The sequence below is a fragment of the Amblyomma americanum genome, chromosome 4 (genome assembly GCF_052857255.1).
Source record: "Amblyomma americanum isolate KBUSLIRL-KWMA chromosome 4, ASM5285725v1, whole genome shotgun sequence".
Taxonomy (NCBI): Eukaryota; Metazoa; Arthropoda; class Arachnida; order Ixodida; family Ixodidae; genus Amblyomma; species Amblyomma americanum.
In genome coordinates this window covers 121,169,698-121,186,326 of record NC_135500.1, presented here as the reverse complement: position 1 = coordinate 121,186,326, position 16,629 = coordinate 121,169,698, and the positions used below count along the sequence as shown (strand labels likewise).

The window sequence follows — 16,629 nt, the reverse complement described above, 5'->3', positions numbered from 1 at the left end:
ACAGAAAAGGATAAGGTATAAATTCTATGCCTCTCTGGTGCTTTTGCACATATTCCACAGAACAAAAAAATTTAGGATGTGATAGCAGTTTTTTTCCACTAGCCAATCTATACCAATTCCGACTGAAAATTGAAAATCGGGGGACACCTGTACCGCATCGGAAGGGAAGGGATAAAGGAGGGACTAAGAGAAGAAAAGAAAAAATAGGCCCTCCGGAATAATTTCGACCACCTGGGGATCTTTAATGTGCACTGACATACAGCACACAGGCGCCTTAGCGTTTCACCTCCATTGAAACGCAGCCACCACGATTCTATCTCATTCCATTTCTATTCATGATTGCTTTTTGTCCATTTTTTTTATGAGCCATTCTTAGTTAACCCTCTCACCCTCTCTCCTACAAACGGAGACGGGGATTTCCCTATCTCCACCTGCCAACAATGGCAGGTGGTGGCTTCCTATTGACGCCACTGCCGTCGGACAGTTTTCGGCTGCATGGCCCTCCTAATGATGTCACGTTACAAGTAGGTGATCTCTGAGGCTATGGGCATATTTAATGGTAGCGATCTCTCTTCTAATTGAAGGACGCGCCCTCCAACTGACGTGGCATGTGGTCACTTCAAGTGGCATACAAAATTAACTTGGTTGGCGTCAGTCATCTTTCTCCTAAAAGGCTATGTAAAGTTTCAGTTCCAGGACCAGGTAGGAAGTTGATCTGACCATGCTCTATTCTGTTATCAAATTCTAGCTTTTTTACCATCATAAGAGGAGGGCTATGCCTCAAACAGGTGATAATGTGCATGCAGCAAACATTATTTTTGTTAATGGTTTTTGTTCAAACTTTTGTTGCAGATAAAAATCTAGCAAAACAGATGCTGCAGTGAACAGTTTAGTATTACATCAAGTGCTCGGCTTACAAATGGGCAGGCCCCAAGAGGGTGAAACAATTACAAAATTTTGCTTCATAATTTTCCCACCAAGTAGCTAACGTAATCCTGTAGTGTTCCTTTTGCGTTGCATCCGGAGAATGACAAGGTGCTGCCATGGCTGGGGTGTGATTGGAGTCAATAATTTTAATGTACGTTCGTTTCTTCATTTGCCACAACTTTTTCCTCTACCTTCCTCTGAACTTCAAAAACAAATGCACAGCTGAACAAAAAAACAACATTCATTACAGTCATCTCGAAGCCCCTGCTCATAAAAAAAAAAAAACGCTTTCTCCACGACACCTCAAGAAACAGAATATTTAATAATGATACTAATGATAATAATAATAACAATAATAATGAGGAGAGCAATAAGTGCCTGGTGGTTCAAGAAGTTTGGCAGAATGCCACACCACACAGCCAAAGTGGCTTTTAACTTCCTATAACCTTTTGCAGTACGACATCCAAGATTGTGCACGCAAGTTTTCAAACTTTTTCGAAGCGCCTAGGCTGTTTTCACGAAGTCAGTAATGCCGGCAACATTTTAAATCCTTGCCAGAGAAAATCGTAGGACCATTTCATACCTAGAAGAGAGGATCACTTTCAAAACAAGAAATAAAGATGGATGTCGCGAAGTTCTGCGGTGCGCCTTGCAAGTCCTCTCTAATGCTGCAACTTTTATCTTCTCTCCTCTCACACAGTGGACTGTTTTAGTAGAGGACACTGTAGCTGATTTGCAATTGAGGAAGCTACTTCGGATGATAAAGAAAGTAAATATATGGGCATAAATGTTTTCTTCGAAGAATAGAGCTGAAATTCCTTGAGTGTCGAAGTGTACGCTGTGTATAGATTGAAGTTTTCGAGCCATTCGCAATATTTATGAGCAGTAGGGGGTTGGAAATGTGTGTGTGGGCATGTGCATGTATGCGTGAAAAACTAAATTTTGACTGAAGCTGCCTGGATAAAAACAGGTTGAAAAAAAAAAAAAGAAAGACACCTTGAAGCAAACTTTGAGCAAGTTTCAAAGTCAAGCTCAAAAGAAAGTGCCAGTATTTACAGCTAAAACCTGTAAATACTTTTTCACATCGTTCAAAATGAAATTTACACCAGCCTACTTTACACACATTGCTTCTTATTCTTACAAACATGAAGAAAACACAGCACCTGAAATGTTTTCCCCAGGCCCATGCAGTGAGCGAGGATGCAGCCCGATCCTTTATCTGGGTCCTTCTTCAACATTTCCACTGACTCGATTAAACAGTCATACATGAACTTAACACCTGCAAAAAATGTGGGTCCACTCATCACACTCTGTGTGTCCACTCAGGGCTATGACAGACATACAAAAAGATTTTGAAGAAACACACAATTAAGAAAATACCCTTCAAATAGACGAGAACGGTAAATGACAAGTGCTTGGTCTTCAATGTCACTTCGGGCATAGCATAAAGTTAAAGAAAATGAAGTACAACGGCATAACGTGAAAAATTAATGGGAGCAATGTTTGAAACACTCAATTATAACAATGCACACGTGTTCCCTGCTTTACACAACGTGACATGTGCATGTGTGCACCTTGTTGCTGCCAAAACTGGCAGCGCAGCTTTCATATAAAGCCTTGCACTACAAAAAGGCATGTGTTTTATGGCAGGAAAAGGTTATAATTTTGGTGAATTCATTACAAGAGTACATATGTTATTGTTACTGTAAATGAGACTGGGTAAGATGTGTTACCGTTGACCTGATGAGGTTTCATGAACTTGACCAGGTCTTTGTCCACTTGCACAAGTGGCTCCTTTGTCTTCAGGTCTATTTCGAGCACTAGTTGTTTCACAGTGAGGTCAGCTTCACTCGGTCCAGTTCCCAGGGCTTCATTGTACTGCAGTTCAGACAAGAAAGGACAACACAGCTCACTGAGAGAAGCTCCTGGCTGTAACTTAGCACTGAGGTTGGTAACAGGCAAGCACAGGACAGACACCGAGTACTTGAAATGATGAGCAATGCACATTCCATCATCTGTACAACAGCTTGATCAAAAGTGTCTTGCATCTGCCCCTGATGCAACTGTTCAACGGCAGTAAAACTTCACGAATGTTTCCCACATTTCCTCATCTCCAAGTAATTCTTTTTACCCCACCCTGCCATTTATCAAAGGAAAAAATACAGAGGCCCTGCTTGGGGTTCCACCACTCACTCACAGCAACCCTGAAGGTCACGTCAGTAGCGTTCCCTACCTAGGCCTTTTTATTCTCTCAGTGCAGGATAGTTAAAGGTTTGATAACACATGATCAAAACAACAAGATGAGTGCGGCGAGTCTAAAGGCAACTCATTCACCAAGGAAAAGGCTGCTTCATATAACATCAGACGAAGACCTCACTGCTAAAGCTCGCCATCCTAACAAACATCCACGTTTGCTGTCAGTGCACAATGCTTTGCAAACCCTCCCGCGCAATGAGTACCTGATGTTCCAGCATGGCTTCATGGCCGTGTGGGAGGAATGCGTTTTCAAGCAACTCGCGTAAAAAATGAAATGACTACTGAAAAATTAGAGCTAGGAACAGTGTAGCATACCAGCTTTTGCCTTTCTGCGATCCGCTTCTTCCTCTCCTCTTCAGCCTGAGCAGCAGCCTTAGTCTCTTGAGTGAGTTTCTTGTCAGAGATGAGTTTGCGAATGTTCCTACGGCCCTTGCCATCCGCATCTTGACTCTGCAAGAAAAAGCAGCAGCCCTTCGCTGTGGACATGTTCCAAAGATGCTCCTTGGATTCTGAGATAAGCAAGTCAAGATAAAAATATAATAAAACAGTGTGTAATCTGCAAAAGCTCACGAACACATAGAAATAAGTGTCCTACAATTCCAATCAAAATGTATTAAAAGAACAGATGCCAAGAATTCATATCCAAAAAAAAAAAAGAAACTTCATTATCTTGGCCATAAAAAATCTTGCTACTGAATGATTCAACATCAAATCCTTCCAAGTCAGCCATGCTGAAAACAAGTAAAAAAAAAATGCCTAGCACAGTTTCTGGACAGTTTTCAGGAAGTGTCCTGCTCACATTGACCAATAAGGGCTTGCATGTTTCACCCATACAAGAAAATACTGTACTTTTTAATGTAATATAGTTTTTGCCGCTATTAAAGCAAAACCAGAAAATAAAAACTTGACAGCTCATGAAAAAGCATGTGTGCTCTGAAATACCCAGAATTTGTTTTTCAAGTCGAAGTTTTCGGAAGCATCTGTCTCCAAGCAATGATGCAAACAATTTTTTTATGGTTTATGGGGGTTTAACGTCCCAAAGCGACTCAGGCTATGAGGGACGCCGCAAACAATTTTTTTATGTAAGCAGCAAAATGTCTCAGATGCCAGGCATGGACCCCTTAGCCTGCCACAGCAGACTAGGTTAGGAGACATAAGAATACTGTTACCACAGTAGACTGGGCTATGAAGATTTTAAGAGTACAGCAACACTGACACATTGTGCCACTTCTACAACATCATTTTTCATATCATGTAGGCATAGTAGTAAAAAGAAAACTTTGCATACAAAAACAAAGAAAGGGTGTGTTATCACATAAAATACTACTGGCCTAAAAGAAAAAAGAAAGGAACAGGATGACATGGATCTACATTATATCCGACAATGAAATTTAAAACTCTGCACACATATAAGTGTCTGCTAGTAGTGCGAGTCACTGCCCGGTGATTGAGCTAATCAGTTATCAAAGGCAGTGTTAGAAAGTGCTGCTATATGGTTTGCCACACTGTTGTGCCTTCCATTTACCTTTAACAGCACCTGTAGAAATATTTGTCCACTTCAGAGAAACCAGGGCAAATGAGGAAAAACATTCTAATTTTAAAGCTCATCTGCAGCATGCTAGTGTTTTCCTATAGAGTTTTTTGTTGAAGAAATTGACAACTGAATTTTAAGGACCGAAATTTTTTTCACCATGGCAAAAGCTTAGTGCCCGAGACGGCCAATTCTGCAACTGTTTCATCCATCACCCAGAAGAATTTTTACAGATAATTTTTTTAACAGTGGGTGTGTTTTGTACCATGATGGCAGAAACCATGATCAGCAAGAGTGACAGCGTTAGAAGTTGGCAAAATTGAGAAACCACAAGTTAACGCAGCCCCAGCCACTAGACAGTTGTTTGACAGTTCTAGTACTGTGAAGAGGCTTATCTGAGCTTCTACACTACAAGAGGTTCCAGCATGCTGATGTATGTCTTGCCACTAACAGCTGTAATGGGCCGCGACTTCCGCTTCGACTAAGAAATGCAAAACAATGTGATGCCATCTATTAACAACTCAAAGCACTTCATTGGTGATGTGAAGGGAATGCCGGCTTTCTTCAGAAGAAAGAATTAGAAAGAATGTAAACTATAATAAAATAAGACTACTACTTTTAGAAGGAAAAGATAAAATGCATTTGATGTACTGAAAGACTGGGTCATGTGGTGGGATACACCCACCATAGCGAGGCTTCATTGCAGGACATAACTTCAGCTAAATTTATGTGACTTTCAACGAAAAATTAAAACTATAAATTTTTGTTTCATCAGTGATACAGCACTTGATTTTAGCAATGCGAATTAAGATCTATTTAGTAATGCGATGGCATAAGAGATCCCATTCACGAGGAAAGCAAGTGTCTGTCCGTGTCATAAAAAAGCAGGTGGGCCACAGTGGACAACCTGCCCTACCATGGCAGGTGGCAATGAAATTAATTCAAATAAATTTAATGGAATCGTTACCTGCCCACCGTGGCACTGTGCATAAGCTCATTGGACGAGAGATAGACAACCTCCTGAAGAACTATCTGTGCAAAAATTAGCCTTACGGGAGAGCTCGGGGTGAGCAACCTGGATCTCACAAGCCCTACTTCCGGGGCAGTGGCGCATCCCTTAACTGCTGCACCACTGTGCCAGGAGTGCCATCAGGACTCCCTGCAACCTATTAATTTATGAAAGAGAAGGTGTGCCTGTGTGGGAGGGATCTATAATGCTATCGCATTGTACTGTTAAGGGGGAGGCTAAGCGTCATACAAGCGTAATCTGAAAACACACTTCAATCATTTGTTAGTCCCTGCAATGCAACACTGCTGCAAAAATTGTGTAATAAGTAGGAAAAAACCTTGGCGTGCAGAAAATCATTTTAAAATACAGTCGTGCCCTGTTAATATGGACACTGCGGTTCCAGAGTAAATGTGTCTATAAAGCGAGTCGTCTAAATAATGAATCGCGAAAAAAAAAAAAAATATTCTGGAAAAAATAAAAATGCTTAATGATTACGGAGTACTTCTCAGCACAGTGGCAGGCAGTGAATTGAAAATGAGGCAATCTTGGAAGCTCCAAGTGCATTATTCTGGTCACCACTACTTTCTAAATCATGCTGTGCAGGTTTTATCTTTTTTTGGAGAGCCTAGTGGCCATGCGAGGTGTGACAGCGCCTCTTGATGTTATGCAGTATCTTTTACTAAGACTGTACACATTCCAAGAACTCAGTGCTCACTTGGCTGACAGCTGCTGAATTAGTTTTCAATGGAGCACGCAAATAATTTTTTTCGCAACCATTCATGCAGTGCGGGAAATGATCAAGTTGTGTTGACTGGGCATCTCGCCAGTGCAATGAATGAAGCCACACACCCATAAAATAAAGCCATTACTACAGTGTTTACACTTTCGCACTGGTGTTCTGCACTCAAAATACAAGGGGCAGAACACCTGGCAGATGCACTCAAGATTTTGTTCTCATCGCTGTCCCTATTAACGGGACAACAATACATGGGTCCCAATGGGCTCTATACATTTTCGCCCTGTCCATCGTTCGGACAGCTAGTTTCCATATTAACGAGGCATAAATTTTGGTCCATAACAAAGTTTGGTCCATAACCATAAGAAAAACTGTCCATAGTTCGAGCAGTCCATAATAACGGGGTCGTCGCATTAACGGGGCACGACTGTACGGCCATTGCTTGTATGTGTATCCTAGAGTTCCAAGTTTCTCTAACAAGTATGCCCACCTCATTCTCTAATGCCCAAGCAAGACACCATCCAATGCAGTTTGTAATACCTATAATGTCCCACTTACAGCATTGAGCACTTCAACACTACTATCGTCATCATCATCATCCTCTTCAGCTGTAGAGCAAGCCATCTTGATGCGCTTCCGCTTTTTCTTCCGCTTGTTCACATCTGAAGATGAGGAGGCGCCCTTCTTGGATTTCTTCTCTGCAAAGTCCGAGTCATCTGAAGCAGGCGCCTTGGCAGCTTTCTTACTTTTTTTCTTACGAGCAGGAGTGAACCCTGAACTTTCATCTGATGAGCTGCCGTCAATAGAGACACAGTCTGATGAAGCCTTCTTGTCGCCAGAGTCATCTTCATCACTATACACAATTTTCCTTTTTCTTGATGCACCCCTAAATGGAACAAAGAGGACAATACTTTTAAGGCATCTTGCAGAACTCTGTTCTAACTCTGTCCCTTTCACTCTTACCAGGTGACAGGACACAGCTCCAGCTAGATCAACAAAAACACTAGGTGAAGCATGTAAAATAATAACCAACAAATACCGTGTTTACTCGCGTAATTTGCACCTGCGCATAATTTGCGCACCCCTAATTTATTGCCCGGATTTACAGAGAAAAAAAAACCGTAACTCGCATATTTTACGCTCCCTGATGCGCATGCACACCAGCCGATACAAGGGTGCAGGGCAGGCTTCGGAAGATTGGCGCAGCCACGTCACCACGTGCAGTTGCGAACGGTGAGTGAATGGCATTAAAAAAGTCAGCAATTTATTTGTAAATTGGTATATTTATTTATTTATTCAATGTACCTACATCGCCCAAAGGCACTATTGTAGGGGGTTAAGTACATCAAAAGCACAGAAATAATTCATGAACACAACAAAACAGAACACAGTAAATGAAAAACAAAGAAACATTAACAGCACTAGTGGCACTGACTTTTCGGTAACCTTTCGGTAATCTTTTGTCTCCATTTGCCTCCGTGTGCTGGCTTAGAGTTTATCATTTCGCGTTTACTCCTCTAACTGCACGTGCGCCATTACGATATCACATGGGGAACTATGTGGGTCTGGGATGGGGGTTATATGTCGATTTATACTTAAGTCTACTTTATTTTGGCCAGCGAGCAGCGCAAGCTGCTGAGTTGTCTTATACGTGGCAATATACCGTACATATTGCACATTATGACCTTCGTAGAGTCTTTAGATGTGCTTGTGAAATTTACACATAATTTGAGCACCCCCTAATTGAAGCCTTAAATTTAGAAAAAAAAAGTGCGCAAATTACGCAAGTAAATATGGTATTTTGAGCAAAGTCACTCTCACATTCAACCAAGGAGGGTAGTTACACAAAGAGAAGCAAATTTCTTTTGCAGCAAATGCTCAACACCAACACACCCAGTGAAGGCAAAGCCATACATGCATCCCATGCTCTCCTTTCCCTTGCTGGCCCAAATTTGTGCACAGAGTCATAAATTACCAAAAAAAAAGGCCAATGACCTGCAAACTTGACACTATTTTGCTTTTAAGTCCTGCGTATACCTATGGAGGTGGAAAAGCTCAAGTCCTTTTCCGACAAGTGAGTACGGGAATTAAGGTTTGAATTTATTTGAATCAAAGCAGATGACTTCGGTATTTGATTCGAAGTGGCCACTCACCTAAGCACAGATGTAAGAATTTCTGCAACTATGCACCCCTGTGGGAAACTTTATGCATGCACAATGAACGTGGTAGCCAAGGTTGACTACTGAACCAGAGTTGATTACAAAACTTTGGAAACTTTACAGTGCAGCAGAAGATCAAGGGGCAAGCTGACTGCATTGGCAAAACACTTGTCAGGTCCAGTCCTGTTGTTCCTTGCATTCTCCTAGCCTAGCATAGCCTAGCCTCACCTCAGGGATCTATGTAAGACCGTCTTGATGTCACTGCAATATGCATGCAATAATAGCCGGATGCGGCAATAACTTAGTTTTCTTTCTTCGGCTTTTCCTAGCTAAAAAAAGCTCTGTGTTCGGTGAAAGTGGTCTCTGTGTTATCAGAATATGATAACCAATCAATATGGGTCAATTTGACCTGTCCTCATCATCACCACCATCCCACCGGCTGCATCCACTGCCGGAAAAGGGGTTCTCCCACTGACCTCCAATCAAGCCAGTCTCCTGCGCCAGCTCTGGCCATCTTATATTCACAAACTAAGGACTAACCTCGTCCACCCACCCGACTCTGTCGCCCTCTCTCTGCTAGGTCTGCCCTTCCAAGGAATCCATGCTGTTAACACTGAAGGCTGCGATGCCCTTAGCGCTACTCACGCTTTCTGCGGCTGGGCACAGGGCTGCGGCTTCTTCGTCATCTTCTCTTCCTCCTCCTCTTCCTTCTCATCACTTTCACTTTCGCCACTGCTCGCCAGCGGGTTTTTTCGCAAAAGCTTGTCATACTTGCTCCGCTTCTTGGCTTTCTGCTTCTCGCCGCCATCATCATCAGAGCCCATTTCACTATCTTCCTCAGCCTTGCATGCTTCCTCCTTGGGCGCAGATTCATCAGCTTCAGGTTCAGCTTTCTTTGTTTCCTTATCCTGATCGGGTTTCTCCTTTTTACGTTTCTTTGGCAAGTCTGAAGGTTCACCTGCAAGGAACAGGCTCTTACAATCACCAGCCTCAATTAACACCACAATTTTCCTGTCTTTTTCTTTTCTGACCTTTTGTGCACACTTGTAGGCACATGACCGACTGACCAAAACACATACGTTCTAAGTAATTGGCCGAAAGTTATGCGATGATTTTGTTTGTTTGTTTTTTTGTTTGTTTTTCTCGCTCCCCGTAGTGTGTCCACTAGCAAGCAGGTTGTGAAAAAGCGCCTGCTAAGCAGCTGATTTTTCACTTGCCAAGACCAAGCAAATTTTCGATCATTTCATTAAGACCTTAAATCTGCATTCATTTTTCCGCATCTTTCCAGAAAGCATAATCTCAATATAATTATTAATATCCCGCTGAAGAAATTTTCATTTTTTACATCCAGGCACTAACTAATCCAAATGGCTCGCTTATGTCACCCGAAAGCAATGGACGTAATCCAGTCAGGCAACATCATAAGAAGTCTTTGACCGAAGGTGCCAATTAGAAAAGCACAGTGTTGAGTATTAATGTATGTCTGCACCTCAGCCAAACTGACATCAACAATAGTCACTATGCTGCTCAAAGAAATGTCACTCGTCCACCTGAGCAAAGCTAAAAAAAAAAAACAAAGAAGGAGAAAGTAAAGGTCCCCAGACAAGCTACAAAACAGATGATAATGAAAAAGCTTGTAACTGAATCTGCAAACCTGTCATCTACAAAAGCTCCCACAGCAAGCTTGTTGGAATGCTCCAAATGACAAGCATGGAAGGTCACCGTCAATTCCTCGTTGATTCTGAACAGCCGCTACTCCGTATTTGTACACACACATCCGTATTTGTACTCAAAATTTCGAATATTTGCACACCCGTAAAAATAACAATGAAGGCAAACACTTCTGACAAAAGTCTCCTTTCTCAACGCACTGCTTCAGCAAGAGCCATGAGAAGGTGACGCAAGCTCACCACTACCACACATCACTATTTTTACATTAAAAAATGGTAAGGCTTTAATGTAGTCAAACCGAGTAGACGTGCAATAGTATGTGTTAAGCCTGATTGGCTCATGGTTTTGCTTTGCTAGGTCGTCAGCACGTGTGGCGACAATGTTAAACTCAGGTTAAGCTCCGATCGAGGTTAAGCTGATCATATCTGTTCACACCGCAGATGGAAGTTGATGAAGACGATGATGCGCAATGCACAGAGCGGGAGTGTGTTGCAGTTTAATATGAGGCGGGATCGGCTGCGATGATAGCATAGTGCTCTCACGCAGTGGCCAGCGAAGCTGATGTTTTTGTTCCGCCACAGGTTCAAATCCCAGGCACAACAATATTTATTTATTTATTTTACACACACGAAAGTTAACGTGGTATCGCTGTGGCTAGGCAACAGCTCAAAACCGTAAAATCGGTTGACAAGATTCACAGTCAGGGTTGGTGACTGTACGAGTGCTTTCACACTAAACAATTAGAAACACAGCTACCATGCATGTTCCTTGGCACTCATGCATACAAGCGAAAGCCAGCTGTGTACAACACCTTCACTAGCTTCCTCAGAATCGCTCCGCAGAATGCCCTGAAGGAGAGCGTCCTTGAATGCATCGTCATTCAACTTCGGCTCCATCTGAAAAGAATAAACGTTCCTGTGATCCCAATACATGTGCACAGAAAAAAAAAGGGCAGATGGCATATGAGGCTCAACATCACAAAGCTGCTATGAGGTACGCTGTAGTAGAGGACTCTGGGGTTCTTTAACATGCACTGACATGGTACTGTCAGCAGCGAAGGAAATGCAATCAACAAAACTGAGGTGGCAACACAAAAACACTAACACATTAATTCTCGAAGTGAAGATTAATACTTTTGAAGAAGGGTATTCGCGTCTTCGAAGTTAAAAGAACCTGAGCTAGTATTGAGCTTCCCCTGGCTAAGATATTCTTTTGTGTTTTGTGGCTCAGATGCCTTGTTTATGTTTCCTTTCTTGCTGAAAGTACAGCACACAGCCGATTTCACCCTTCACCTCCATTGAGATGCGAACACTGGGAACAGGTATCAATACCGCAACAGAAGCCCATGCTTGGAACAAAAAAAAATGAAGAATCAAGAGGAATATGAATAAAAAATGGTGTCATCTGCTACTGATGGATGATGGCTTTTAAGACCTCTCTGCTGTTTGCGTACAAAATAAGTAAGGCTCATTCCAAGCCAACTGACACCAATAAATTGTGTTCTTGACCATCTTTGATTTCTTTATCCCAGCTTCTTTTAGGTAAAATAAGTTTCTCATGCTGTGGCCACCATCCGAAGTTTGCAAACGGTAGCAAATCCTAGTCTTACAAAAAAAATGTACAAAAAAGAAATACTTTATGCATGAGTATTCAATTATTCTTTACATGGATAAAAGACATTACATTTTTTTAGTAACGACCTGAAAGAAATATGTTTTATTTTTCCTCAAATATAATGCATGAAAAAAGGTAGACAACAATGGGATTCGGGATTCTGAAATTTTAATCAAAATTGATGTTCTCACAGCAGTCATTCCAACTACCGTATTTACACTATTGTAAGTTGACTCAAACATAAGACGACACCACCTTGTCGCACGTAAGCAAGAAAAAAAGGTAATAAATAGGACAGGTGTGCCCGTGGGCACATTCGAATATGAAAATGTATTAGTTACTGGACTAGTTTACACTTGCACCACTGTCCTCACTATTGCTGCTGTCATCATCACTGCTGCTACGGTCCTACAGCACATTGTTCTAATGTCGTCATCCAGCGAAATCCCGCACTTTATAAAAAACACCATGGCAATGCTCATTATTAGACTTATTATTATGCTTATTATTAGAAAGTGCTTTTTGCAGCCTAACAATAAGCAAAGTGATAATCACTCAAAGAGATCATGCCATATTCTACAAGCAAAACAGACTTGGGTTTTTCGTGAGTTTCGCAGAGTCCATGGCAGAAACAAGTCATGGCAAACGAGCTGCTCATTCTACGTCTCCATCTTCAGAAGCAAATGAAGAAAGCCAGGCAGACATGGGTCCCGTTTTGGCGATGAAAGCTAACTTTGAACAAGCAAAACTAAGTACTACAATATGCAGCTCAAAGGAATTTCGCACAGTTAACAAAATGCAGTCGAGCCCACTTATAACGAACATGAGCGTAATGCGGCGTCTGTTCATTATATCCCAAAGTTCGTAGTAAGTGGACCACAGCTTTAGAGACAGTTGCTTGTCAAAATACAAAATTTTTTCTTTGCAAAAAAGTCAGTGATGGACATCTGTTTTTTGTTTTTGTAGCGCAGATTTGATGAGAGAGGTTTCCTGTTTATTTAAAGCAGAAGCGTCCTCTTCGCCGAGGCCCTTGGCATAGACAAGTTGTCTGAGGCTCTCCTCATCCTCATCTGATTCCTCTGTGTCACTCTCATCCCGCACTTTAGAAACGATGCCCTCGTCCGTATACAGTTCCGCGGTGTCGGCGTCGTCATCGACAGAAATAAAATCGTTCCAACCAATGTCATGACCCCCTCTGTCGGGGTCGACGACGTGCTGGCACAAATCGCCGCCGGGCTCGTCATCCTCCGAAGCATCAGGCTCGGCATCAGACACTGTCGACGAAGCCGGCCTTGCGGAAGCAGTTCCGCACACCAATGTCTGTCACCTCCGCACAGGCCGCTTTCATCATCTCTACCGCTGAATACAATGGAAAATGGGCACGGTGTTCCCGTCCGCCATCCCGGATTACAACCAGGGCCCGAGATTTGAACGAAGCCAACGAAACGTCCGCACCGCAACAAGAGTAACAAAAGCACACGATGGGGTAGACGTGCAACGTGCACAAGCAGCAATCAAGCTAAAGATACAGATGCACAGCGCCAGCGGAGAGACCAATGGGGAGCGTCTGTGAGCATCAGTGCAGCCACCCCTTGGCTCTCACAGAACGCCTCTGCCTCTGTGGCCTCTGCGATCGGCACAGTCGGCGTGGCGGTTGATCGCGGAGGCCATGTACGGATTTGCAAGCGAGCGAGGAGAGGAGAGCGGAGTTGTGAGGAGGAGCAGGAGGGCAATCTTGGAATGCGGATCGGTGGGGAAAGGGTAGCTCGCTTGAGAGCGGCCCGAAACGGGGCGGGCAGTTCACCTGCGATGAGGCTCGGGAAAACATACCGCGCGCCGGGCACACAAAGAGGTCGGAGGCAGGTTATCTCGCATCCCGGCGCTGGGTTTACGCCGTCCGTTCGCTGTAACCGATCAGCAGGGCTTAATGGCGTTCGTTATACGTGCGATTTTGTGCCACTGAAACAATATATTTTGACGGTCGCGCAGGTCTCGCTCGTTATAAGCGAAAGTTCGTCTTAAATGGGGACATTATATGTGGGCTCAACTGTATACATGTCCCACAAATGTGCCTAATGTGCATGTGTTTTGTCAGTTACATAGGAAGCAATTAAGCCGTTAACATGAGTCATTTCTGTCATTTTCTGGTCCTTTTTAGAGTGCCAGTTCTAAATAACTATCCACTGGAGCCAAAACCGCTCTCAGCATTTCGAGATTAACATTTCATTTAAATGCTGCAGTAGTTTTTCCCAAACGCATCCTGCAAGCAGGCAATTCAAACAAAGGTATTGTTGTAAGCATTACGTTTTGTGTAGCTGCATCCATACCAACAACTACTGCTATTTACAATGCATACTACTGAAACATAACTACATTTATCTTCCTAATGAGCTACAACTCGTTTTTCTATCATAAGCAGGGGGGACTGCAGCAATCGCACAAACACAATGGCCAGTGGTTGTGAAAGTGTGGGACTCCCGCCCTAAAGAACTCTTAGAAAATTACCAATACTGCTCCTACCCACAGCAAGACTAATTTACTGCCTGCTCTTTCTTAGCAGCATAACAAGCGTAAGCATTCTAACACACACTGCAGCAAACTATTTGCAGTTTCAAAAGGGATGAAAAAAACAATCACCATCGTCGATGAAAGGTCAGCATCCTCCTTGTTGACATCATTTTCCTCCTGTGGGCTGCATCCACCAAAATCGCTGCTTGAGCCATCCGATGCTGCAAATCACAAGTGCAAGAGGCCTTGAGTAATGAATGAATAATGCTACCAATCTTTTGAGAAGATAAAAGATCTTGACATCGACACTTTTTTCTTTCAGAGAGAACTTACTGCTTTCAGCAATTTGTTTGTTAAAGCAAGCCTACACACACAGCATAGCCCATGCAAGCATAAACCGACTCAAATAAAAGTTACGAGACCCACCATCAAAGGCGCCACAAGTTTCAGTGCTATCTACTCATCTTCTAAGGCACAGCGAGAGACTGTGTGACAGCATGCTCTTGGCTGCTGTGTGACCGACTGACAGGCTACAGCAGAAATGAAAGTATTGTGGCAAATGCTGTCGTGACGCTATATTGAACGATTGCACGAGCTGTGGGGGAGGCTCAAAAGTCAATGTAGTACTCCTGCCTATGCCTACCCCCTTCAGGCAATGCGTGTACAAACCTGAACACTGCCAGATCCCCGTAAATAAGGTGCAATGTACACAAATAGGGATGCCATATTAAATTGCTGAAATTTCTGTAAAACCGTTTCAAGCCAAACGTGCGACCAAAGCGCCAAGAATCGTTTTTAGGATGTACGTCTCCCAGTTTCATGGCAGCTCTGGTACAGCCTCGATGAGTGCTCGTTTTGTTTTGTTAGCATAGGTGACTTAAAATGATAAAAATTTGCCTATTAGATTTGTTTACGTAACGAGTGCTTAGGGCAAGAATGAGTCGAAAGAAGTATAATTGAGATCCTGAAACCAATACTGAGTCACGATATGGAGCTGATAATGATTGCATAGTTAATCATATGGGAGAATAGAAATTTTCCATGTACAATCCTGGCAGGCTCCTTAGGAAAGTCTGATGACATCAACAACTTCCCTCTTTTGGATAATAATTAGTGCCTGAAGGGCATATCCTGCGCACAGCTGCTGCACCTGTGCCCAACACGAAGCATTATGAAATGAACCCATGTCCCTAGTACAGATAGCACTGCAGCATGGATGCCATAGCTAGAGATCCCAATAGTGAAAGGTGCCAAAAATGGCTTTCCAGTGTTGTTGTTGCTAAACCTAAAACAATAAGAAGAAATACTATTTGCAAAACGCTCTCTAAAGAATGGCACCTCAAGGCTACATCACTGACAAAAAAGGCAAAAATGAGATGCGCTGATAAACACTGGACATTCCTCACTGAAAGGACATGCTCACTAAATGCACCTTTGACAGAGCCCGCGGAATACACATGCTTCAAAAGCTTTTAACCTCCCGCTCCCCATTTTATGCCCCTCACACGTCTATTTTTCTTTTTGCTCAGGACAAGCTTTCCCATTTTTTCTTCTCTGCCTAGCTTGTTTGCTCATGGCATTCATCATCAGCCTGACTACACCCACTGCAGGGCAAAGGCCTCTCCCATGTCTCTCCAATTAATTGGATTGTTCATGGAAAGCTGCGGCCAAGTACTGCACCAGGGTGGCCACATCCTGTTCTGGTGAGGGAGTGAGTTGTCGATTCTAGTCACCGAGATCAATCTGCACCCCAGGCCTGGTTATGCAATTCCATCGACACGCAGTTATTTTTTTTATATTTTTTAAAAATCCAGTGGAGAATTGCGCAACACCAGCATTCGAACCCCGGTCCTCTTACAAACGAGGCAGACACTACCTCTATGCCATCGGTGCCTCCAATTGGCAATTTAGCATTACAATGCACCAAAAGTGTCCTGTGCAGTGCAACATAACAAGTAAACAAGTAAAGACATGGCCGAAGTTCAATAGGAGCTAACTGCATGCGCAATGCATTCCACCCAGAAATATGTACAGTGCAGGTCAGTAAACAAGTTATAATGCGCTAATAGGGTTACACATCCTGGTACATATGTTTACTCTAAGTGCTCATGATGCGCCTTTAGGAACATAAAAATTATCAGTTAGGAAGAAATGAGGTGCCAGTCGGAAAATAATTCAAACTCCTCTTTGCTTTCCAATGAAGCCATAGCAAAAAGCA

The 16,629-nt window shown here is 42.9% G+C and overlaps 1 protein-coding gene across 2 annotated transcripts in view; it reads right to left on the bottom strand.

The window, feature by feature from the left end:
- Positions 1–16,629, bottom strand: part of LOC144128303 (uncharacterized) — a 102,432-nt gene that overhangs the window by 72,164 nt on the left and 13,639 nt on the right. For both annotated transcript variants that reach the window (XM_077661619.1, XM_077661620.1), the window contains exons 5-11: positions 14,541–14,632; positions 11,101–11,185; positions 9,264–9,576; positions 7,018–7,345; positions 3,499–3,633; positions 2,661–2,805; positions 2,091–2,206 (exon numbers count right to left, since the gene is read on the bottom strand). In XM_077661619.1, the coding sequence (XP_077517745.1) occupies positions 2,091–2,206; positions 2,661–2,805; positions 3,499–3,633; positions 7,018–7,345; positions 9,264–9,576; positions 11,101–11,185; positions 14,541–14,632 (1,214 nt within the window). The remainder of the gene's footprint in view (positions 1–2,090; positions 2,207–2,660; positions 2,806–3,498; positions 3,634–7,017; positions 7,346–9,263; positions 9,577–11,100; positions 11,186–14,540; positions 14,633–16,629) is intronic.